This window comes from Manacus candei, unplaced genomic scaffold, assembly GCF_025592945.1.
Source record: "Manacus candei isolate 608988 ecotype Guabito, Panama unplaced genomic scaffold, ASM2559294v1 h1tg000112l, whole genome shotgun sequence".
NCBI lineage: Eukaryota > Metazoa > Chordata > Aves > Passeriformes > Pipridae > Manacus > Manacus candei.
The window spans coordinates 709,265-734,426 of NW_026138160.1; the positions used below are offsets into that span (position 1 = coordinate 709,265).

At 55.8% G+C, this 25,162-nt stretch overlaps 1 protein-coding gene and 5 gene segments (V, D, J or C); 5 read left to right on the plus strand and 1 right to left on the minus strand.

The window, feature by feature from the left end:
* The first annotated feature begins 1,116 nt into the window (after positions 1–1,116).
* LOC127461758 (T cell receptor alpha variable 26-2-like) lies at positions 1,117–4,112 on the plus strand. The segment is given in 4 exon segments: positions 1,117–1,636; positions 2,166–2,448; positions 2,911–3,064; positions 4,083–4,112. Coding segments are annotated over 4 exon segments (519 nt in total).
* Positions 4,113–4,481: 369 nt separating this feature from the next.
* LOC127461759 (T cell receptor alpha variable 1-1-like) lies at positions 4,482–6,091 on the minus strand. The segment is given in 2 exon segments: positions 4,482–4,918; positions 6,043–6,091. Coding segments are annotated over 2 exon segments (486 nt in total).
* Positions 6,092–7,431: 1,340 nt separating this feature from the next.
* Positions 7,432–10,178, plus strand: LOC127461760 (immunoglobulin lambda variable 1-47-like). The segment is given in 3 exon segments: positions 7,432–7,636; positions 8,061–8,614; positions 10,152–10,178. Coding segments are annotated over 3 exon segments (633 nt in total).
* A 3,337-nt stretch (positions 10,179–13,515) lies between these two features.
* Positions 13,516–15,742, plus strand: LOC127461680 (T cell receptor alpha variable 26-2-like). The segment is given in 2 exon segments: positions 13,516–13,968; positions 14,497–15,742. Coding segments are annotated over 2 exon segments (447 nt in total).
* A 1,693-nt stretch (positions 15,743–17,435) lies between these two features.
* LOC127461670 (M1-specific T cell receptor alpha chain-like) overlaps positions 17,436–25,162 on the plus strand; it is a 118,941-nt gene continuing 111,214 nt past the window's right edge. The window contains exon 1 of the mRNA XM_051769693.1: positions 17,436–17,545. The gene's annotated coding sequence lies outside the window, so the exon portion shown is untranslated. The remainder of the gene's footprint in view (positions 17,546–25,162) is intronic.
* LOC127461761 (T cell receptor alpha variable 1-1-like) lies at positions 17,588–18,854 on the plus strand. The segment is given in 2 exon segments: positions 17,588–17,636; positions 18,418–18,854. Coding segments are annotated over 2 exon segments (486 nt in total).

Here is a 25,162-nt window from a genome sequence, read left to right on the forward strand (position 1 = left end):
CCCCAGGGAGGGACCCCACGGGAGCAGGGGAAGGACTCCAACTCCTCTCCCTGAGCAGCGGCAGAAACAACAACTGACCGTAACCCCCATTCCCCGTCCCCCTGCAGCACTTGGGGGGAGGAGGGAGAACATGGAAGGAGGGGTGGGAGGAAGGTGTTTTTAAGACTATTTTATTTCTCACTCTTTGGCTCTTATGCTGTTAGTAATAAATTTAATTACTATCCCCACTTTGAGTCTGTTCTGCCCGTGAAGGTAATCGGTAAGTGAACTCTCCCAGCTCTTATCTCAACTCATGAATCCTTAGCTGCTTTTTTTCTCTCCTCTGTCCAGTTGCACAGGGAGAGTGAGAGACTGGCTTTAGTGGGTACCTGGCATCCAGCCAAGGTCAACCCACTACACCCCCACATTGGAATCTTAGTCTGAGAGCCCAGGAACTGTACTGGGAGTGAAGGGTTAGTGCATTCCAGACCACATGCTTCTCTCCCACAGGGATGAAGGAAACAAGCCCAATTTCAACCAGGGACTGTGCAGAGTGGGTAAGGCTCACGAGCCCATCTCCCTGCCTGGATGTCTGTCAGACTGGGCATGTCCAGCTTGGAGACAGAGCAGCTGAGGGCTTCCTCTCTTCCCTCTAGCAAGCTTCATGAGATCATTGCCAGGGAGCTCTGCAGGGAGAGCTCAGCCACGCCAAATTCCTGCTCCATGGAGATGCTCCTGGGCTGAGGCACTCGTGGAAGTGAGAACAAAGCTCATTGATTTCTCCCCAGGTCACAGCTCTGTGGAGGTGGGAGGGTAGCACAGGTGTGCACCTGGAGGTTCACCAGACCCTGGACACCCTCAACCTGTACAGCCTCCACAGGCTGGGAGCTGTCTGTCTAGGAAGCAGATCCATCGAACAGGATGTGATGTTTCAGGAAACACCCAGGAGAACACTGGACAGCAAAGCCCATCTTCCTGGGCCTTTATCCTCTTCCTGGGTACACAATTGCTTCCAAATCCATGTGTCTCATGTCTCAGGTGACCACAATGCCTTGTCATCCCTGACCTTCCATCTGTGCTCCATGAATGCAGACTTCATCTCCATGACTCCAAAGCAGGTGGGAGGTGCCATGCCATGTCCGGGCTTTCTCTGGCTGTACCCGGGGTGCTGAGCCCGGAGGGATGTTCTGCCTCTCGTGCCCCTCGACCATTCTTACAAGCACGTGCCCTGGAGGACAATTCAGGAGTCCCCACGTGCCAGCAAAGGAGGGATGTGAGGGAAGAGACGATGGCGGTGAAAGGAGCTCATGGCCTGTCAATGTTGATCGCCCCGATAGCAACCCGCTCCTCTGCCACCCAGCCCGGCCCCGCCGCCTCCGCAGTGCAGAGCCCCGACCGCCGCCGCGCTGCCGCCGCTCTCGCCTGCCCTCGGCATCCAGCCCGCCCCCGGCGAGAGCCCGAGCGGCGCCGGCGCAGGGCTGAGCCCCGGGGCGGAGCTGGCGGAGGAGGGCAGGGGAGGGAGAGGAGGCGGAGAGGAGGCGGCCCGTCCGGAGCAGAGAGCCGGGGCTGGCGGGGGCAGCGAGGCGCGGGCGGCGGAGCGGCGGGATGCGGCGCTGGCGGGGCGCGGGGCTGGCGGCGCTGGCCGCGGTGCTGCTCGGTGCGCGGGGCTGGCGGCGGGGGACCTGGGGGTCGGGGCTGGGGCTGGGGTGGCTACGCAGGTCCCTCGAGGCTGCCGTCCCCTCTGGCTACTTCACGGACCTCTGTCCCCGAATCATCGTGCAGTCCATCCCTCTCTCTGTCCCATCCCATATTGCCTCAGAAATCTCATCACTCCATAGTTTGTCTGACTCTCACTGTTCTCTTCTTTTCATTGTGATTTCCGTATTACTCATGCAGTCAGTCCTTCAGTCCTTCCCACTTGCTACTTTCTTTCCGTCTTTTCTTTCTTTCTCCCATTTTTTTGCTACAGTGACCTCATCCTTCCACGTTTCATTCAATATTCCTCTCTCCACTAACGATCGATGGACACTGCCCTCACCGCATGTGTTGACATCCTCGGGAAACACTGCTCGTCATCATCTCTGTGTGTTCCTGACTGTTTCTGCGGGGTTTGTTCTGAGAAACAGGGGGGAGGGCTGAGCAGAAAGCACGTTTTGACGGTTTTTCTCTGTTTTCCTTCCCAGCAGCGGCTGTGGGGAGAGCCCAGGTTCTGCAGGACCCGTCGACAGAGACCATCGAGGGCACCGGTACCTCCATCAACTGCTCCCTCCCCAAACTTCAGGGTACCGCTTCTGTTCACTGGTACCGTCAGTTCCCAGACCAGGCGGTGCATCACATTGTAACGGGTTTCACTGGAGATAAAGCAGTGCTGGAGCCTGTGGGACAGCTGTCGGTGTCACCAGAGCGTCGCTGGAGCACCCTGTGGCTCTCCGGGCCCCGTGTTGGGGACGCGGCGGTGTATTACTGTGCCCTGGCAGACACGGCCAGAGGAGCCGGGGCTGCGGCCGGGCACGAACCGCCGCGGGCGGGGCCGGGGGCACAGCGCCGGCCGGGGACAGCAGGGCTTTGTCACATGCTGTAAATCCCACCTGAGCTCAGATTCAGTGACACCCTCGTCTTTGGAGCTTTCAGGGGATTTTCTCAGAAATACACAACTCAGTTAATTGTGTCTCCAGCGGAGCAAATAGCGCCCCTTTGAAAACAGGGCGTTTCACTCCTACCTAAAGCACAGGCTTGTGCCAGAATGTCTGGGTGCCAAGTGACATGCACAGCACAGCACAGGTCTGGGCATACTCCAGTCAGCTGCAATGTGTGTCCCTGACTTCTCCTGAGAAATCGTCTCCTGGATATTCTGATCCGTTCCGGGCAGGCACTGACATTCTCTGGTTCATGAGGATCTTTTGTTTGGGTAGGGGGAGAATTTTGACCTTGCCCGCTGTGTGGAAACGGGACAGACAGACAAACAGTGAAACCAGCCTTGTTGGGCCGAAATCAGCAGCAGCGGAGCGAGAGCTGTGGAGGGACAGGAAGAGAAGGGCTCCGGAGACAGAACCTGCATTTCTCTGCCTCTTCCCTGGACACAGCTGTAGGGGGCAGGTGCCGTCAGCACTCAGCTGCACCCACGCGCCTTCTGACCCTGGTAACCTGCTGCTCTGTGGAGTTCAGGGCCAGAACAGAGGACGGTATCCCTTGAACAGGCAGCAAATGAACTTCCCATGAGGAACACAAATGGACACATATGGACACACACACACACACAGACATACACAGACATGGACATACCCCACAGGCTCATGCACACCAGTGTGGAATCACACACAGATTTGTGCCCCCACATGTGTCCATGCAAACCCGGCTGCTCCAAGAGCACACAAGGCAGGAACACACAGCCAGCCGTGGACTCTGCTGAGGACACCTGAGGTCAAAAGCAGCAGAGCTGGAGGATCGAGAGGAAGGACAAGGTGCCAGACAAGCACAGGGCAGTCTGTGTTTACTCAGAGGCTGCACAAAGTGGAGATGAGACAAAATAGTGCAGAGCACTTTCCTGAGGGCAGCGTTAGGCAGGACAGAATCAAAACCATCAGCCCAATGCACACCCATGGGGAGGCAACCACAAGTGAGCATCGAGGTGAGCAGAGGAGAGAGAGAAAGACAAGGAAAGGGGACATCATCCCATGCACAACAGCCTATGAGTGTCCAGTTGGGGGTGGCAGGAACTTCTTCCTGAGGATGACACCTCAGGTGTCTCCACCTGAGTCACCCAGGCTGATGCATCACTCTCCTGCTCTGCATCCTTCCATCACTGGAGATGAGTCATGTGCCTGCACTGCTGCATTCCTGCTGCAAAATCCTGGGGCCTTTCATCCCAGGGCTAAGCCCTCACTGGGGAATGGGCATGGCACAAATATGGGAATGTAAAGGCAGCAGTGCAGGGCATGAGAGCACAGCCCATAGCACTCGGTGTGGTGGTTGGCATGCAAGATGAGCTTGTGAGGAAATTGTTACCTCTGCAGAGGCTGCCCGTGGTTGTGTGGCAGTGAAGGGCAGGTATAAAAGGCAGCCCAACTTCCTGCTCTCTCCTCCACTTCTCTTCTGCCACACAGCAACTGGACGTTTTCATTGGGCACTTCTGAGCACTTTCAGAAATTGTTGGAGTCATGCAATTCAAAGAAGGAGCATTGCAGATAACGTCTTATTTATGTTTTTCACCCTACTTTGAACTCGGAACTCTGAGGGACACAACCCAGAGCAGGCATTATAAGGGACAAGCCCAGTGGAAACCCTAGAGAAGCCACAGGCAGCAGGGAAAAAGAGAAAACCAAGAGCAGCACAAGGAATCGTTGCAGAAGTGGTCTCAGCCTCCTGAATTGCCCAACAACTCCCTGGAGATATTGGGAAGAAGAACCACGGAACCCAGAAGTGAGAATGAGCAACACAGAAACTGTTTCCCCTCCTTCTCTTTCCCCTCGACCACTGACACTCTCCTCTCCTGGAAGAGGGGCTCAGCCTGCAGATCTCTGGGTGTACAGGGGAAGCAGCACTGCCAGGGGACAGCGGAGGGTCCCTTTCCCCAAGCTCAGCCTTGCACAGACACATCCCCTCCCTCCCCTGGCTTGTTGCACAGCCCAGGGAGCTCCCTGCACCAGGGTGTCTCGCACAGCACAGAGGTACAAGGCACTGTCAGAGACCTCCACTTCCTCCACCTGCAGGACACTGTATTTCCCCGTGGTGTTCAGCTCCGTGCTGATACGGCCGCTCTGCCTCTGGCCGGCCCCTGCCTGAGACGAGAGCAGCTGTGGGGCTTGTCCTTTCCTCTGCTGGTACCACGACAATCCATTGAAGTAATTGGTCTGGTATGTACAGGTGGTCTGGAAGAGGCCTTTCTGCTTCACCAGGACTTCTCCATCTTCCTGGGTGACAACGATCTGCCCCATGGTGCCTGGAAGAAAGTGAAGGTCAGCAGCTGCACAGGGAAATACTGTGGCAAGATAAAGCAAAGTGGATGCTAAACCCTGGTGGAGGAAGCTGCCTGCTCTTTAGGAAGATGGAGACTCCCTACTGGAGACAGTTAGATGAGACTCCTTTTAGGCAGGATCTCGGAGCTCTGAGCTCAGGAAGATCCTGAGGAGACCTTTGCTGTCTCTGTCTTCTTGCTCCTCCTACTCAAAGGACCAGGGAACAGCCTGTCTTGCCTTAACTTTTGTGCTGGAACCAGCACATCTCCAGCAGGTTGAGGAGCTTTTGGAGGAACAGCAGAAAGATTCATCCATCCCTGTCACCTCTGAGGGTTCCTCACTCCCTGAGTACACACAATTCTGAGCTTGCAAAGAGGGAGACCTGTCTGTTTTGACAGCCAGAAGAAAACGAAACCATGGCAGATATTTGGCAGCCTGGAGGCAGAATGGGACACAGTCCATGTGTAAAGTCAGTGAGCTGAGAGCTTGAAAGTGCCTGGGCCAACTTTGACAGGATCTGCTGATTTTCTTTAGAGAGGGAGAAATGTGGTACTGCAGAGACAGCTGAGATGCCTGTGGTGGCAGCAGTTGGATTAGAAGAGAGAAGGAGAGGGAGGTGGATTGAAGAGCAGAGAAGAGAAGGGGTCTGAGGTTCCTCTCCTCTCCTCTCCTCTCCTCTCCTCTCCTCTCCTCTCCTCTCCTCTCCTCTCCTCTCCTCTCCTCTCCTCTCCTCTCCTCTCCTCTCCTCTCCTCTCCTCTCCTCTCCTCTCCTCTCCTCTCCTCTCCTCTCCTCTCCTCTCCTCTCCTCTCCTCTCCTCTCCTCTCCTCTCCTCTCCTCTCCTCTCCTCTCCTCCCCTCCCCTCCCCTCCCCTCCCCTCCCCTCCCCTCCCCTCCCCTCCCCCCCCTCCTCTCCCCTCCTCTCCTTTCCCGTTGCCTTTATAAAAGTCAGAGCTTCTTGAGTGAACACATGCAAGACAGCAAAGTCGAGAAGATACTTTGCAATGATCTTTCTCTATTCAGTGGTATTTCCCCACAGGGGCCTGATAAGGCTGTTGAGTGTTTCCTGGGAGGAAGAAGAAGAGTGCACTGATGAAAAGCCAGGACTTACCCAGGAGGTGGCCGAGGCAGGCAGTGAGGACGAGACAGCCCAGGTTCATGCTGAGACCAACCTGCTGTTTGCTGAGAGAGTCAGAAACCACCTCCCAGCCCCGAGACAACAGAGCTGCCACAAACAACACCCTTGGGGGAGCAAAGGAAGAAGGAGGGCAGAGATATTATCTTTCAGTGCCTGGAATGCTCTCTTTGGGTTTCTCCCTCCCCCAGCAGCAGCCCCTGTGGCTCCCTCAGCCCATGGCATTCTGAGCATTGCCTGGCTCTGGGGCCTCCCTCACGGGCAGGGGCTGTTCCCGGTCAGCTCGCAGGGCAGTCCCCCCCCTCCCCAGCTGCAATCGCCTGCTCTGCTGCACACCCACTGCTGGGCTTTTGGGAGCTCCGGGGCTTCTTCCCCGCTCAGGTTTCACATCTTGCCGTGCTGTCCTCAGCTCTCTGGGCTGGTTACAGTTCCCTCGGGGAGCACGTGTCTCCTCTGCCTCTGTGGCTTCTCCCCTGTCCTTCTTCATCTGCCCGGGACAAACGCCTCTCTCCCAGCTGCCCAGGAACGGGAGATGGGCCCTGCTGGGCAGCAGCCCAGGCTCTCTGGCTGTGCCTTGCTCTGCTGGGAAAATGCACAGTGTGAGAGAGGAACGTGGCTCCAGCAGGGCTGCTGGATGTCCCAGCCGCAGCGGTGGCAAGGACAGCATATTCCCTAGGGAAAGGGCTGAGGGATGAGCAGGGAACAGGAGGAGGGCTCAGGAGGTGATCCCCGCGCACAGGCAGGGAGCACACGGGGCACCCACCAGAGAGCTGCCTGCGAGGGGTGGGGCTGGGACAGCCCTGCCCCACCCATCTGAAAGTGCAGGTGAAGGGCTGCGGGCTTGGCAGATGGAGACCCTTATTCCCAGCCCCGTATCTAGATCAACTCCAGAGTGATCCCAGGCACCCGGCACACCACAGAAAACATACTGTTCATTTTCGTTACCTCTAAATTGGCTTTTCCTCTACAAAACGTCTACAATTATTTGAATAAGGATAGAGGTAATGATAATGGTTTTAATAAGAACATTCATACGAAAATTCTGCACCTCCTCAAGATGTAAAAGCTTGGATACTGAGTTGACCTCAGTGTAAGCAACACTGGCAGTGGCTCAGCACGCCTGGCAGCCCCCCGTGCCCCCTCCCCAGCCGTGAGGCTGCTGCTCTCAGCAGCGCTGCAGAGGTGAGGAGGGGCAGGTTTGCCCGGTGGGCAGGGAGAGAGGCTCCTGAACGGCGCCGCCCGTGTGCTGCCAGTCCCGGAGTGGATGTGCTTCCGCTGGCGTGTCGGTGGTGTCTGGGCTGGCCCCCAGCTGTGTGCTGGGGCTGGCAATGCCAAAGGGATTTGTGCCACTGCTTGTGCTGGTGCTGTGCGAGGAGGGGGCTGAGCCCGGGCCGGGGCGGAGCTGGCGGAGGAGGGCAGAGGAGGGAGAATGGGAGGGGATGGGAGGGGAGGCGGCCCGTCCGGAGCAGAGAGCCGGGGCTGGCGGGGGCAGCGAGGCGCGGGCGGCGGAGCGGCGGGATGCGGCGCTGGCGGGGCGCGGGGCTGGCGGCGCTGGCCGCGGTGCTGCTCGGTGCGCGGGGCTGGCGGCGGGGGACCCTGGGGGTCGGGGCTGGGGCTGGGGTGGCCACGCAGCTCCCTGGAAGCTGCCGTCCCCTCTGGCTTCTTCACAGACCTCTGTCCCGGAATCATCCTCCCATCCATCCCTCCCTCTACACCATCCCACATTCCCTCAGAAAATTCACGCCTCTCTTCTTTGTCCAGCTATCACTGCACCTTCCTTTCCCCTCTGTCTTTCTTTCTTTTGCCTATTATTCACACATTCATGTCTCCACTAATGATTGACATTTCTATTACTACACATGTTGACGTCCTCTGGATACTCTTCTCCTCATCATCTCTGTATGTCCCTGACTGCTTCTGCAGGATTTCTTCTGAGAAACAACTCACAGGACAAAAAGAAATTCTGATATTTTTCTTCTTTGTCTCTCTGGCAGTGGCTGCGGGCAGAGCCCAGGTGCAGCAGGAGCCGTTGGCACAAACCCCCGAGGGCACGGAAATCACCATCAACTGCTCACACCCCAGCATAGGGACTGGTGACTATATTCACTGGTACCGTCAGCTCCCGGGACGAGGCCCCGAATTCCTCGTGAGCTTTCACAAAGGCTCCAAAGATCTGCCGGACGAGGCGGGACAGGTGTCGGTGTCGCCAGAGCGTCGCTGGAGCACCCTGTGGCTCTCCGGGCCCCGTGTTGGGGACGCGGCGGTGTATTACTGTGCCCTGGCAGACACGGCCAGAGGAGCCGGGGCTGCGGCCGGGCACGAACCGCCGCGGGCGGGGCCGGGGGCACAGCGCCGGCCGGGGACAGCAGGGGCCGCTCCTGCACCTCCAAGATTTCTTTCTCAAACCATGTCCCGCCTTCCTGGGCCCCCTTGTTTCAAAGGGCTGCTTTCCAAGGGGCTTTCCGAATCGGTGTCCTCAACAGGCCCAAGCCCAACCTCCAGAAGTCGAGGATACAGATTTGGTTCATGCTCCTCCTTATTTCCCCAAGTATGGGGATATGTGCTCCAGATGGCCTTTGATCACCACATCTCTCACCAACTCTCCTCTGTTTGCAAACAGAAGGTCTAGGTGCTGTATAAACTGCCTGACAATCAAAAAAATTAAAATTCCACCAACGGCATTGGTCTTTGTGCCAGAGCAGATGCAGGAAATTTGACATAAGACTGTAGTGGCTGGCAAGAGAAAGTTTCACCAGTCACAAGGGATGAGATGTACATGTTACAGCATCGTCTCCCCCAGACCGGCAGCCAACTCCTCAGCACAAACCCTCTGTGGGGAGCAAGGAAGCAGTGAAGAGCTCTGCACCCACCTGCAGCTCTGCTGGGAAGTGCAATCCCACAATCCTTGTCCTTGCTGATGTGCCCGTTCTCCTGTAGGTTCAGTGTCACAGGGATGTCACCTCCCGCAGTATGTCACTGTCTCCCTGTCCCCACCTCGCTGTGACAGCCCTCAGCTGCCCTCACCTGCTTTGCTGCAATTTCCAGCCTTGACTCATTCAGCAGCCAAAGGATGGTTCCCCTCAACAGAGGAGCCATTGCAGGCTGTCCCAACCTCCCATTCCTCTGTCAGTGGAGAAGGCTCTCCTTGTGCCATCACCCACTTCCACTGCTGAGAAACTCCTTTCCACTTTGACAGCTTGGAGAGTGTCTGCAGGGGTGGGAAAGCCAACACGGAGGCCAGGCTTGAATTCAGTAGAAAGATGTGAGGAGTCAAAAGGGGGAAAGGACATCCCTGCATGTGGAGGAGAGCAGTGCAGGGAGCCCGGGGGCATCTGAGAGTCTGTCCTCCTTGGTGGAGGAGAAGTTCCTGCACAGTGCCTGTCTGCCTGTCCCTTAGAGGGAGAGGAGACAGATGGTCCCACCAGGCTGACCATGGTGGGACCTTGCTGCCAAGGAGAAGCAAAGCAAACAAAGAAAAGGCAAAGGCAAAGCCATTCACCTCTCCTGGTACCAACATGGAAAAATGTCCATCCTCACTCAGCCCAGCACCATGTTCTGAGTCCCCTGAGGTGTCTCCCTGGGGCTTTCCCAGTATCTTCTTCAGGGGAGGGACCTTTTGCCACAATAGCATCTGAAGATGTGGGAGCGGTTGAAACAAAGAAGATAAAAATACATGGCTAAAGTTTAAGGCCTCTGTTCACATAACCTTCAGAACTTAGCCTAAGTATGACTCTGCAAAAGTAACTGTTGCAAGTAGAAAAACAACATGGCTGGAAGGGGAAACACCCAACTGGAAGGGAAAGATAATAGTTGGAAGAAGTGCTTCAGGACACAGCAGGTGTAATCAATAGCTTTACAAGGGGTCTAAAGGATGGATGGGGGATGTTGCTGCTTGGAGTGATAATCATATGTAATAGCAGGTATAGAGAATAGGTAACCAAATGTATAGTTAGATAAGACATCTACCCACCTAACTTTGTACTGAACCTTGAAGAATGTGTGTGTTAGATAAAATTTGGAGCTTGTTTACTTCCATGTATAAATACTTGTTGGGTTCTGGCACTCGTTGGACATGTATATGGCAGTGCTACCCCTACGTGTACGGCAGCTGAGTAAAGGTGTGCTTTATCTATACACTGCATACCTGCTGTGTAGAAATTGCCTTGAATCAAGGTCACAGCCCCCAGAGTTGATGGGCACTGTCACAGCTGAGGATGCTGCCAACGGCAGCGGAGGTGGAGGATCCCACCACGGTGTTCTGTGGGAAGGAGCTGAGGATGGGCCCGGGCAGGGTCACCAGCACAGCCGGTGGCTCAATGACAACGGTGGAGCTCTGGCACTGCCTGACACAGCACTCATTGCAGCTGTTGGCCAGCGGGGCCGTGCCACAGGTTGGCAGGGATGGCATGGGATGTAACAGGACATGGGATGCCCAGTGTCAGGGGGCACCTGGGAGAGGGAGCAGACAAGAAACAGAGCACAAGCGTGAATAAGAGCAAACAAGGTCACTGCTGAACTGGGAGCTGCAGGCATGGCAAGGAGCCACACCTTCTTCCTTGTGCTGCAAAGAACAGCCTGGCCCAGAGAGTCTCTCTCCTAATTTGTTAAGTAAAAGCCACATTCCAGCCTCTCTCTAGCACATATTTTACAGCCAACAACTTGCCATGACAGCAAGCTCCAGGGCCCAGCACAGGACACAGCCAGAATCATCTGAGATGTCCAACCAGTGGAGATCTCACTGTGGAAAAGGAGGAGAAGGGGCTTCACACTCACCTGGTTCCCAAGCAGGAGGCAAGAGAAGTGGATGAGAGAGCAGGGGCTGGGGCTGCTTTTTCTACCTGCCCTTCACTGCCACTGGACCAGGGACAGCCTTTGCAGAGGTAACAATTTCATCTTGAATGCAAACCACCACAGCTGATGGTACAGGCTGTGCTTTGGTTTCCAAACTGCTGCATTTTCGTTTCCGGGTTTCTTCCACGCCCCAAGGATGGGTTTGTTTGAACCCTAGGATTTCTAGGGTAAGAATGAAATAATGCAGCTCAGGACTCAGCTCCAGGGCTGAATGGATCCAGAGCAGGCAAGTGATGTGTCAGTCTGGATCACTCTGGTGGGGTTGTTTGAAGTGCTGTTTTCAAGAAGAAGCTGCAGCAATCGTCCGTGGATACCCAAGGACTCCTGGGCATGAGGATGGGCCATGTCATTCCCTTTCCCTTCCTCCTCAGCTCACCCCAATGGTCACCGGTTGTTGCTTCTCTACGTGTGTGCTTTGGGCGGCTGCTTTGACCCCGTCCTGTCTAACACTGCCCTCAGGAGAGCATTTGGGTTTATTTTGAATCTTCTGTCTGTGTGCAGCCTGTGAGTACACAAACAGTGCCACGGGCTTCCCTGGGGCCTTGTCCTTCCCCACAGTGCCCCAGCCCTGTGGTGTTGTCCCCAGGTGTCCTCAGCAGAGTCCATCAGTGGTTGTATTCCTGGTTTGAGTGCACTCGTGTGCAGCCAGGTTAGTGTGAGTTCATGTGCGTGGGTTTGCATGGCGAGGTTTCGGTACTGGGGGAGCACTAAAGGGGTACCTTCTCTGAGAAGCTGTGAGAAGCTTCCTCCATGTCCAACAGAACCAATGCCAGTCAGCTCCAGGACAGACCCACCACTGGTCAAGGCCGAGTCAATCATCCATGTCAGTGACACACATCTGTGACAACACTTGTAACAGGGGAAAAAATGATTGTGCAGAGGAAACTGCAGCCAGAGGGGAAAGGAGTGAGATGGGAGCAGAAATCACCTGCAGCCCATGGAGGAGCAGGTGAATGCCTGAAAGATGGCTGTGAGCCAGTGGGAAGCCCATGCTGGGGCAGGCTTCTGGCAGGGACCTGTGGACCCACAAACAGAAGAGCACATACTAGAACAGGTCTCTAAGAAGGACTTGTGACCCTCTGGGGGACCCAGGCTGGATCAGTCTGTTCCTGAAGAACTGTATCCCCGTGGAAAGGGACCCACGCTGGAGCAGTTTATGAAGAAGCATAGCCCAAGGGAGGGACTCACACTGGAGAAGTCTGTGGAGGACTGTCACCCATGGCAGTGACCCCAGGCCGGGGCTGGGGAAGGAATCCTCTCCCTGAGGAGGAAGCAGCGGCAGAAACAAGGTGTGATGAACTGACCGCAACCCCCATTCCCCACCTCCCTGTGCCACTGGAGGGGAGGAGAGAGAGAATTGGGAATAAAGTTAAGTCCAGGATGGAGAGAGGGGTGGGGAAAAGGTGGTTTTAGCCTTTGTTTTGCTTCTCGTTATCCTGCTCTAGTTTTGATTGGTAAACAATTCAACTGATTTTCTTAAGTCAAGTCTGTTTTGCCCATGCAAGTAAACAGTGAGTGATCTCTCCCTGCCCTTAACTCATGAGCTTTTCATGATATTTTCTCTCCCCTGTGCAGTTGTGGAGGGAATGATAGAGCAGCTTCAGTGGGCACCTCTGAAGTGCCTCTTGCCTGTAGTGACCTTTGGTGAGATCATTGCCAGGGAGCTCTGCTGGGAGAGCTCAGCCAGGCCAGATTCCCCCTCCATGGAGATACTCTTGGACTGAGGCACTCGTGGAAGTGAGAACAGAGCTCATTGAGTCTCCCCAGATCACAACTCTGTGGAGGTGGGAGGGAAGCACAGGTGGGCACCTAGAGGTTCACCAGACCCTGGACACCCTCTACCCGTACAGCCTCTGCAGACTGGGAGCTGTCTGTCTAGGAAGCAGATCCATGGAACAGGATGTGGTGTTTTAGGAGACATCTGGCAGAACATGAGAGAGCAGTGCCCTTGCAGCAAGGAAGGTCAACTGCATCTTGAGCTGTGCTAGTTGATAAGCTGTGAGCAGGTTCAGGGAGGTGACCCTGCCCCTCTGGCTCGTTGGAGGCCAAATATGGAGTATTTCATCCACCCTGAGGCTCCCCAGTCCAACAAGACTATCAACAGACTGCAGTGAATGCAACAAAGGCCACCAAGTAGATTTGGGCACTGGTCAAACATGACATGCAGGGGCAGGCTGATCAAATCGTGTTACTTGTCTTGGAGAAGAGAAACCTTTCCATTCCCCTCATGGTTTTGCAGGACTTCATCTTATCCCGAGAGTCACAGTTGCTTTCAGATCCATCTCTCTCAGGCCACAGATGGCCACATTACCTTGTCATCCCTGACCTTCCACCTGTCCTAGCCCTGTGCTCCATGAATGCAGGCTGCATCTCCATGACTCCAAAGCAGGTGGGAGATGCCATGCCATGTCCGGGCTTTCTCTGGGGAGTGTGCTTCTCCCATGCACTGCCTCAAGCTAGCACTGGTGCCACAGACCCTGGCAAAACCCCAACCGGGCTGTGTCCCCACTTGAAGTGCTGCAACTGCCAGCAGGGATGCTCCCCGTGACAGGCCAGGGGAGGCTGAGCCCAGAGGGATGTTCTGCCTCTCGTGCCCCTCGACCATTCTTACAAGCACGTGCCCTGGAGGACAATTCAGGAGTCCCCACGTGCCAGCAAAGGAGGGATGTGAGGGAAGAGACGATGGCGGTGAAAGGAGCTCATGGCCTGTCAATGTTGATCGCCCCGATAGCAACCCGCTCCTCTGCCACCCAGCCCGGCCCCGCCGCCTCCGCAGTGCAGAGCCCCGACCGCCGCCGCGCTGCCGCCGCTCTCGCCTGCCCTCGGCATCCAGCCCGCCCCCGGCGAGAGCCCGAGCGGCGCCGGCGCAGGGCTGAGCCCCGGGGCGGAGCTGGCGGAGGAGGGCAGGGGAGGGAGAGGAGGCGGAGAGGAGGCGGCCCGTCCGGAGCAGAGAGCCGGGGCTGGCGGGGGCAGCGAGGCGCGGGCGGCGGAGCGGCGGGATGCGGCGCTGGCGGGGCGCGGGGCTGGCGGCGCTGGCCGCGGTGCTGCTCGGTGCGCGGGGCTGGCGGCGGGGGACCTGGGGGTCGGGGCTGGGGCTGGGGCGGCCATGCAGGTCCCTCGAGGCTGCCGTCCCCTCTGGCTACTACGTCGTGCAGTCCATCCCTCTCTCTGTGCCATCCCATATTGCCTCAGAAATCTCATCACTCCATAGTTTGTCTGACTCTCCCTGTTTTCTTATTTCCATTGTGATTTCCGTATTACTCATGCAGTCAGTCCTTCCCATTTGCTACTTTCTTTCCGTCTTTTCTTTCTTTCTCCCATTTTTTTGCTACAGTGACCTCATCCTTCCACGTTTCATTCACACATTCCTCTCTCCACCAACGATCGATGAGTTGTGATCTGGGGAGACTCAGTTCCACGAGTGCCCTCACCACATGTGTTGACATCCTCGGGAAACACTGCTCGTCATCATCTCTGTGTGCTCCTGACTGTTCCTGCGGGGTTTGTTCTGAGAAACAGCGGGGAGGGCTGATCAGAAAGCACGTTTTGACGGTTTTTCTCTGTTTTCCTTCCTAGCAGTGGCTGTGGGTAGAGCTCAGGTACTGCAGGACCCGTCGACAGAGACCATCGAAGGCACCGGTACCTCCATCAACTGCTCCCTCCCCAAACTTCAGGGTACCGTTTATGTTCACTGGTACCGTCAGTTCCCAGACCAGGCGGTGCATCACATTGTAACGGGTTTCACTGGAGATAAAGCAGTGCTGGAGCCTGTGGGACAGCTGTCGGTGTCACCAGAGCGTCGCTGGAGCACCCTGTGGCTCTCCGGGCCCCGTGTTGGGGACGCGGCGGTGTATTACTGTGCCCTGGCAGACACGGCCAGAGGAGCCGGGGCTGCGGCCGGGCACGAACCGCCGCGGGCGGGGCCGGGGGCACAGCGCCGGCCGGGGACAGCAGGGCTTTGTCACATGCTGTAAATCCCACCTGAGCTCAGACTCACTGACACCGTCGTCTTTTGGAGCTTTTCATTGTTCCTACAGTGGAGCAAAGTAACGTCCCGATGAAAACAGGGCGTTTCACTCCTACCTAAAGCACAGGCTTGTGCCAGAATGTCTGGGTGCCAAGTGACATACACAGCACAGCACAAATCTGGGCATACTCCAGTCAGCTGCAATGTGTGTCCCTGACTTCTCCTGAGAAATCGTCTCCTGGATACTCTGATCCACTCCAGGCAGGCACCGAGATTCTCAGATTCGTGAGGATCTTCTGTTTGGGTAGGGGGAGACTTCTGACCTTGCCCGCAGTGTAGAAGAGGGACAGTCAGGGTCTGCAGAGCTTCCAGTGTCACTCATGAGGCATCTGAGCACTACATCTCAGAGGTGTGCTGAAGAAGGTGTGAAGGCAGACACTGCAGTTGAGTGAGGTACAGACAGGTCAGACCGAGTGTTAGAGGTGATGAGAGAGGAGACAAAAGCAGCAAGAAAGGAGAGACTTCCAGCCATGTGGCCCTGCGGTCAGGAAGGATGGTTGGAGGTTTATTCTCTCAGTACGAATGCAGACTTCTCACCTTCCTGCAAATGTGTTATCTCTGCTTTGACGCCTAAGAAGGCAGAACCATGGCAGGACCCATAGGAGGGTAAGCTTGATGCTGCTTTTCCACTGGGCAGAAAACTGTGAAAGCCTCAGGACACTCCACTTCCCTAGAAATCTCCTTTTACGCCATGAGGAGGTGCAGAATTTTCATGCGAATGTTCTTATTAGAACCATTATCATTACTTCTATCATTAGTCAAATCACCGTAGACGTTTTGTAGAGGAAAAAGGCAATTTAGAGGTAACCAAAAGGAAGAGCATGTTTTCTGTGTTACGCCGGGTGCCTGGGATCGCTGTGGAGTTGATCTAGAGAAGGGGGTGTGTAAGAGATCGTTCCGTCTCTAACTCGCGTCTTTATTTTTACATTGCCCGTGCAATAAACAATTGGTAATTGGCCGCTCTGCCCAGGCGCGAGAGGTGTTAATGGGGCAATTAAACGCCTTGGGCGAGGCTTCTTGGAAGCCGTTTAAAGTTGCACAGGCGGCAAGTAACCACTTCACACTAACGAGGCTCTTTCCATCGGCTGAGGTACGCGCCAAGGGTCAGTTTTGCGGGCTACCAGGAGCCCCCCGGAGCCCAGCGACCGAACGAAATGGGGTCACCGACTTTAGCTCTTGTCAGGGCTGTCTTCATCCACCTAGGGGACATTGTGGACCGCTTGCTGGAACCGCTGGAGAGTCTCCAACAGAAAGGTGTTCCATTTTCCCGCCTTGGCAGAGCCGGCCAGCCTGGATAGCAGCAGCTTCACCAACCGACACCGTGGAGAGATCTGCCCGGAGCCAAGCTGGCCATGGAGCGCCCACCGGGGGGTATTAAGGCACTGCCCAGCGTTGAAGTCCAGTCGGTGTTGCCCAGGGTCCCGTGCTGGCTGCTGGCCCCACTCCTCGCTCCATCCTGCTCGTGTCCCACCTGCCCGCGTCTCCTGTCTTGTCTTGGTTCCAGTCTGTTCACCGCCTGCTTCCCTCCAGCGGTCCTTCCCTGACTGCCTGAGGCTGACTACACCCGGTTCTCTCACTGGTGGTGGTAACTCTTTTTGCACTTTCCTCTTGTAGCTTTTCCCTTCCCTTATCTCTACCTTTTCTCCCCTTCCCCCCGGCCCCGGTTCTCACCTATTACTTATAGTTACAAATAAAGCAAATTGTCTGTTTGAGACCTAACGTGTGGAGTTTTGTGCCTCAATCTCGCCTTCGAAGTAATCATGTAAAAGAACCACGTTGCAGCCCCTGACCGGACTGTAACAGGGTGGGAGTAAGGGCGTCCATCTGCCAAGCCCGCAGCCCTTCACCTGCACTTTCAGATGGGTGGGGCAGGGCTGTCCCAGCCTCACCCCTCGCAGGCAGCTCTCTGGTGGGTGCCCCGTGTGCTCCCTGCCTGTGCGCGGGGATCACCTCCTGAGCCCTCCTCCTGTTCCCTGCTCATCCCTCAGCCCTTTCCCTAGGGAATATGCTGTCCTTGCCACCGCTGCGGCTGGGACATCCAGCAGCCCTGCTGGAGCCACGTTCCTCTCTCACACTGTGCATTTTCCCAGCAGAGCAAGACACAGCCAGAGAGCCTGGGCTGCTGCCCAGCAGGGCCCATCTCCCGTTCCTGGGCAGCTGGGAGAGAGGCGTTTGTCCCAGGTAGACGAAGGACAGGGAAGAAGCCACAGAGGCAGAGGAGACACGTGCTCCCCGAGGGAACTGTAACCAGCCCAGAGAGCTGAGGACAGCACGGCAAGATGTGAAACCTGAGCGGGGAAGAAGCCCCGGAGCTCGCAAAAGCCCAGCAGTGGGTGTGCAGCAGAGCAGGCGATTGCAGCTGGGGAGGGGGGGACTGCCCTGCGAGCTGACCGGGAACAACCCCTGCCCGTGAGGGAGGCCCCAGAGCCAGGCAATGCTCAGAATGCCATGGGCTGAGGGAGCCACAGGGGCTGCTGCTGGGGGAGGGAGAAACCCAAAGAGAGCATTCCAGGCACTGAAAGATAATATCTCTGCCCTCCTTCTTCCTTTGCTCCCCCTAGAGAGTCGTTTCTGGCAGCTCTGTTGTCTCGGGGCTGGGAGGTGGTTTCTGACTCTCTCAGCAAACAGCAGGTTGGTCTCAGCATGAATCTGGGCTGTCTCGTCCTCACTGTCTGCCTGGGCCACCTCCTGGGTAAGTCCTGGCTTTTCATCAGTCAGCTTTCTTCTCTTCCCAGGAAATCCTCAACAGCTTTATCAGGCCCCTGTGGGAAAAAAAACATTGAATTGAATAGAGGGAAAATGCTGTCAATTGTCTCCTCATATTTGCCGGTTTACTGTGTTTGCTCCAGAATCCTTTATCATTTTAAAGGGAAAGGGAGGAAAGAGAAGGGAAACCTCATAACCCTCTCTGTCTCTTCTCTCTCCTTCAAACCATCTCCCTCTGCCTCTTTCTTTGGATTCCCCTGCTATCCCCACAGGAGATCTCCTCTTTGCAGTCCCACATCCCTCCTTTTTTGATGCATATTGGCAGATCCTGTCAAATCTGCCCAGACAATTTAAAGCTCTCATTTCTCTGACATCAACGGGGTGTCCCATTTTGCCTCCTGGCTGCCACAAGCTTCCAGTTTTCTCCACTTGGCAACACAGCCAGGGCTCCCTCTTTTCAAGCTCAGCATTCTGTGTCCTCAGGGAGTGAGGAGCTGGTTCCAGCACACAAAGTTCAGGCGTGACAGGCTGTTCCCTGCTCCTCTGAGCAGGAGGAGCAAGAACATGGACACAGCACAGCTCTCCTCAGATTCGTGCTGTGATAAGAGCTCTGAACGACTTTCCAAAATCACTCTCACCTGACTGTCTGCAGGTCTCAGGACTTCCCTACAGGGCAGGCAGCTTTCTCCACCAGGGTTTTGCATCCACTTTGCTTTATCTTGCCACAGTATTTCCCTGTGCAGCTGCTGACCTTCACTTTCTTCCAGGCACCATGGGGCAGATCGTTGTCACCCAGGAAGATGGAGAAGTCCTGGTGAAGCAGAAAGGCCTCTTCCAGACCACCTGTACATACCAGACCAGTAACTTTAATGGATTGTCGTGGTACCAGCAGAGGAAAGGACAAGCCCCACAGCTGCTCTCGTCTCAGGCAGGGGCCGGCCAGAGGCAGAGCGGCCGTATCAGCACGGAGCTGGACACCACGGGGAAATACAGTGTCCTGCAGGTGGAGGAAGTGGAGGTCTCTGACAGTGCCTTGTACCTCTGTGCTGTGCGAGACACCCTGGTGCAGGGAGCTCCCTGGGCTGTGCAACAAGCCAGGGGAGGGAGGGGATGTGTCTGTGCAAGGCTGAGCTTGGGGAAAGGGACCCTCCGCTGTCCCCTGGCAGTGCTGCTTCCCCTGTACACCCAGAGATCTGCAGGCTGAGCCCCTCTTCCAGGAGAGGAGAGTGTCAGTGGTCGAGGGGAAAGAGAAGGAGGTGAAACAGTTTCTGTGTTGCTCATTCTCACTTATGGATTCCGTGGTTCTTCTTCCCAACGTCTCCAGGGAGTTGTTGGGCAATTCAGGAGGCTGAGACCACTTCTGCAACGATTCCTTGTGCTGCTCTTGGCTTCCTGTTTTTCCCTGCTGCCTGTGGCTTCTCTAGGGTTTCCACTGGACTTGTCCCTTATAATGCCTGCTCTGGGTTGTGTCCCTCAGAGTTCCGAGTTCAAAGTAGGGTGAAAAACATAAATAAGACGTTATCTGCAATGCTCCTTCCTTGAATTGCATGACTCCAACAATTTCTGAAAGTGCTCAGAAGTGCCCAATGAAAACGTCCAGCTGCTGTGTGGCAGAAGAGAAGTGGAGGAGAGAGCAGGAAGTTGGGCTGCCTTTTATACCTGCCCTCCACTGCCACACAACCAGGGGCAGCCTCTGCAGAGGTAACAATTTCCTCACAAGCTCATCTTGCATGCCAACCACCACACCGAGTGCTATGGGCTGTGCTCTCATGCCCTGCACTGCTGCCTTTACATTCCCATATTTGTGCCACGCCCATTCCCCAGTGAGGGCTTAGCCCTGGGATGAAAGGCCCCAGGATTTTGCAGCAGGAATGCAGCAGTGCAGGCACATGACTCATCTCCAGTACTGGATGGATGCAGAGCAGGAGAGTGATGCATCAGCCTGGGTGACTCAGGTGGAGACACTTGAGGTGTCATCCTCAGGAAGAAGTTCCTGCCACCCCCAACTGGACACTCATAGGTTGTTGTGCATGGGATGATGTCCCCTTTCCTTGTCTTTCTCTCTCTCCTCTGCTCACCTCGATGCTCACTTGTGGTTGCCTCCCCATGGGTGTGCATTGGGCTGATGGTTTTGATTCTGTCCTGCCTAACGCTGCCCTCAGGAAAGTGCTCTGCACTATTTTGTCTCATCTCCACTTTGTGCAGCCTCTGAGTAAACACAGACTGCCCTGTGCTTGTCTGGCACCTTGTCCTTCCTCTCGATCCTTCAGCTCTGCTGCTTTTGACCTCAGGTGTCCTCAGCAGAGTCCACGGCTGGCTGTGTGTTCCTGCCTTGTGTGCTCTTGGAGCAGCCGGGTTTGCATGGACACATGTGGGGGCACAAATCTGTGTGTGATTCCACACTGGTGTGCACGAGCCTGTGGGGGTGAGTGTGTGTGTGTGTCTTTGTGGGTATGTGTCCGTTTTTGTGTGTCCGTGTGTGTCCGTCCATGTGTGTCCCTCATGGGAAGTTCATTTGCTGCCTGTTCAAGGGATACCGTCCTCTGTTCTGGCCCTGAACTCCACAGAGCAGCAGGTTACCAGGGTCAGAAGGCGCGTGGGTGCAGCTGAGTGCTGACGGCACCTGCCCCCTACAGCTGTGTCCAGGGAAGAGGCAGAGAAATGCAGGTTCTGTCTCCGGAGCCCTTCTCTTCCTGTCCGTCCACAGCTCTCGCTCCGCTGCTGCTGATTTCGGCCCAACAAGGCCGGTTTCAGTGCAGCTTGGATGCTGAGTTGACCTCAGTGTAAGCAACACTGGCAGTGGCTCAGCACGCCTGGCAGCCCCCCGTGCCCCCTCCCCAGCCGTGAGGCTGCTGCTCTCAGCAGCGCTGCAGAGGTGAGGAGGGGCAGGTTTGCCCGGTGGGCAGGGAGAGAGGCTCCTGAACGGCGCCGCCCGTGTGCTGCCAGTCCCGGAGTGGATGTGCTTCCGCTGGCGTGTCGGTGGTGTCTGGGCTGGCCCCCAGCTGTGTGCTGGGGCTGGCAATGCCAAAGGGATTTGTGCCGCTGCTTGTGCTGGTGCTGTGCGAGGAGGGGGCTGAGCCCGGGCCGGGGCGGAGCTGGCGGAGGAGGGCAGAGGAGGGAGAATGGGAGGGGATGGGAGGGGATGGGAGGGGAGGCGGCCCGTCCGGAGCAGAGAGCCGGGGCTGGCGGGGGCAGCGAGGCGCGGGCGGCGGAGCGGCGGGATGCGGCGCTGGCGGGGCGCGGGGCTGGCGGCGCTGGCCGCGGTGCTGCTCGGTGCGCGGGGCTGGCGGCGGGGGACCCTGGGGGTCGGGGCTGGGGCTGGAGTGGCTACGCAGCTCCCTGCAAGCTGCCGTCCCCTCTGGCTTCTTCACAGACCTCTGTCCCGGAATCATCCTCCCATCCATACCTCCCTCTACACCATCCAACATTCCTTCAGAAAATTCACGCCTCTCTTCTTTGTCCAACTATCACTGCACCTTCCTTTCCTCTCTGTTTTTCTTTCTTTCTTTTGCCTATTATTCACACATTCATGTCTCCACTAGTGACTGACATTTCTATTACTGCACATGTTGACGTCCTCTGGATACTCTTCTCCTCATCATCTCTGTATGTCTCTGACTGCTTCTGCAGGATTTCTTCCGAGAAACAACTTACAGGACAAAAAGAAATTCTGATATTTTTCTTCTTTGTCTCTCTGGCAGTGGCTGCGGGCAGAGCCCAGGTGCAGCAGGAGCCGTTGGCACAAACCCCCGAGGGCACGGAAATCACCATCAACTGCTCACACCCCAGCATAGGGACTGGTGACTATATCCACTGGTACCGTCAGCTCCCGGGCCGCGGCCCCGAATTCCTCGTGAGCTTTCACAAAGGCTCCAAAGATCTGCCGGACGAGGCGGGACAGGTGTCGGTGTCGCCAGAGCGTCGCTGGAGCACCCTGTGGCTCTCCGGGCCCCGTGTTGGGGACGCGGCGGTGTATTACTGTGCCCTGGCAGACACGGCCAGAGGAGCCGGGGCTGCGGCCGGGCACGAACCGCCGCGGGCGGGGCCGGGCGGGGCCGGGGGCACAGCGCCGGCCGGGGACAGCAGGGGCCGCTCCTGCACCTCCAAGATTTCTTTCTCAAACCATGTCCCGCCTTCCTGGGCCCCCTTGTTTCAAAGGGCTGCTTTCCAAGGGGCTTTCCGAATCGGTGTCCTCAACAGGCCCAAGCCCAACCTCCAGAAGTCGAGGATACAGGTTTGGTTCATGCTCCTCCTTATTTCCCCAAGTATGGGGATATGTGCTCCAGATGGCCTTTGATCACCACATCTCTCACCAACTCTCCTCTGTTTGCAAACAGCAGGTCTAGGTGCTGTATAAACTGCCTGACAATCAAAAAAATTAAAATTCCACCAACGGCATTGGCCTTTATGCCAGAGCAGATGCAGGAAATCGGACATAAGACTGTAGTGGCTGGCAAGAGAAAGTTTCACCAGTCACAAGGGATGAGATGTACATGTTACAGCATCGTCTCCCCCAGACCGGCAGCCAACTCCTCAGCACAAACCCTCTGTGGGGAGCAAGGAAGCAGTGAAGAGCTCTGCACCCACCTGCAGCTCTGCTGGGAAGTGCAATCCCACAGTCCTTGTCCTTGCTGATGTGCCCGTTCTCCTGTAGGTTCAGTGTCACAGGGATGTCACCTCCCGCAGTATGTCACTGTCTCCCTGTCCCCACCTCGCTGTGACAGCCCTCAGCTGCCCTCACCTGCTTTGCTGCAATTTCCAGCCTTGACTCATTCAGCAGCCAAAGGATGGTTCCCCTCAACAGAGGAACCATTGCAGGCTGTCCCAACCTCCCATTCCTCTGTCAGTGGAGAAGGCTCTCCTTGTGCCATCACCCACTTCCACTGCTGAGAAACTCCTTTCCACTTTGACAGCTTGGAGAGTGTCTGCAGGGGTGGGAAAGCCAACACGGAGGCCAGGCTTGAATTCAGCAGAAAGATGTGAGGAGTCAAAAGGGGGAAAGGACATCCCTGCATGTGGAGGAGAGCAGTGCAGGGAGCCCGGGGGCATCTGAGAGTCTGTCCTCCTTGGTGGAGGAGAAGTTCCTGCACGGTGCCTGTCTGCCTGTCCCTTAGAGGGAGAGGAGACAGATGGTCCCACCAGGCTGACCATGGTGGGACCTTGCTGCCAAGGGGAAGCAAAGCAAACAAAGAAAAGGCAAAGGCAAAGCCATTCACCTCTCCTGGTACCAACATGGAAAAATGTCCATCCTCACTCAGCCCAGCACCATGTTCTGAGTCCCCTGAGGTGTCTCCCTGGGGCTTTCCCAGTATCTTCTTCAGGGGAGGGACCTTTTACCACAATAGCATCTGAAGATGTGGGAGCGGTTGAAACAAAGAAGATAAAAATACATGGCTAAAGTTTAAGGCCTCTGTTCACATAACCTTCAGAACTTAGCCTAAGTATGACTCTGCAAAAGTAACTGTTGCAAGTAGAAAAACAACATGGCTGGAAGGGGAAACACCCAACTGGAAGGGAAAGATAATAGTTGGAAGAAGTGCTTCAGGACACAGCAGGTGTAATCAATAGCTTTACAAGGGGTCTAAAGGATGGATGGGAGATGTTGCTGCTTGGAGTGATAATCATATGTAATAGCAGGTATAGAGAATAGGTAACCAAATGTATAGTTAGATAAGACATCTACCCACCTAACTTTGTACTGAACCTTGGAGAATGTATGTGTTAGATAAAATTTGGAGCTTGTTTACTTCCATGTATGAATGCTTGTTGGGTTCTGGCACTCGTTGGACATGTATATGGCAGTGCTACCCCTACGTGTACGGCAGCTGAGTAAAGGTGTGCTTTATCTATACACTGCATACCTGCTGTGTAGAAATTGCCTTGAATCAAGGTCACAGCCCCCAGAGTTGATGGGCACTGTCACAGCTGAGGATGCTGCCAATGGCAGCAGAGGTGGAGGATCCCACCACGGTGTTCTGTGGGAAGGAGCTGAGGATGGGCCCGGGCAGGGTCACCAGCACAGCCGGTGGCTCAATGACAACGGTGGAGCTCTGGCACTGCCTGACACAGCACTCATTGCAGCTGTTGGCCAGCGGGGCCGTGCCACAGGTTGGCAGGGATGGCATGGGATGTAACAGGACATGGGATGCCCAGTGTCAGGGGGCACCTGGGAGAGGGAGCAGACAAGAAACAGAGCACAAGCGTGAATAAGAGCAAACAAGGTCACTGCTGAACTGGGAGCTGCAGGCATGGCAAGGAGCCACACCTTCTTCCTTGTGCTGCAAAGAACAGCCTGGCCCAGAGAGTCTCTCTCCTAATTTGTTAAGTAAAAGCCACATTCCAGCCTCTCTCTAGCACATATTTTACAGCCAACAACTTGCCATGACAGCAAGCTCCAGGGCCCAGCACAGGACACAGCCAGAATCATCTGAGATGTCCAACCAGTGGAGATCTCACTGTGGAAAAGGAGGAGAAGGGGCTTCACACTCACCTGGTTCCCAAGCAGAAGGAGACAAGAGAAGTGGATGAGACAGCAGGGGCTGGGGCTGCCTTTTCTCCCTGCCCTTCACTGCCACTGGACCAGGGACAGCCTTTGCAGAGGTAACAATTTCATCTTGAATGCAAACCATCACAGCTGATGGTACAGGCTGTGCTTTGGTTTCCAAACTGCTGCATTTTCGTTTCCGGGTTTCTTCCACGCCCCAAGGATGGGTTTGTTTGAACCCTAGGATTTCTAGGGTAAGAATGAAATAATGCAGCTCAGGACTCAGCTCCAGGGCTGGATGCATCCAGAGCAGGCAAGTGATGTGTCAGTCTGGATCACTCTGGTGGGGTTGCTTAAAGTGCTGTTTTCAAGAAGAAGCTGCAGCAATCGTCCGTGGATACCCAAGGACTCCTGGGCATGAGGATGGGCCATGTAATTCCCTTTCCCTTCCTCCTCAGCTCACCCCAACGGTCACTGGTTGTTGCTTCTCTACGTGTGTGCTTTGGGCGGCTGCTTTGACCCCGTCCTGTCTAACACTGCCCTCAGGAGAGCATTTGGGTTTATTTTGAATCTTCTGTCTGTGTGCAGCCTGTGAGTACACAAACAGTGCCACGGGCTTCCCTGGGGCCTTGTCCTTCCCCACAGTGCCCCAGCCCTGTGGTGTTGTCCCCAGGTGTCCTCAGCAGAGTCCATCAGTGGTTGTATTCCTGGTTTGAGTGCACTCGTGTGCAGCCAGGTTAGTGTGAGTTCATGTGTGTGGGTTTGCATGGCGAGGTTTCGGTACTGGGGGAGCACTAAAGGGGTACCTTCTCTGAGAAGCTGTGAGAAGCTTCCTCCATGTCCAACAGAACCAATGCCAGTCAGCTCCAGGACAGACCCACCACTGGTCAAGGCCGAGTCAATCATCCATGTCAGTGACACACATCTGTGACAACACTTGTAACAGGGGAAAAAATGATTGTGCAGAGGAAACTGCAGCCAGAGGGGAAAAGAGTGAGATGGGAGCAGAAATCACCTGCAGCCCATGG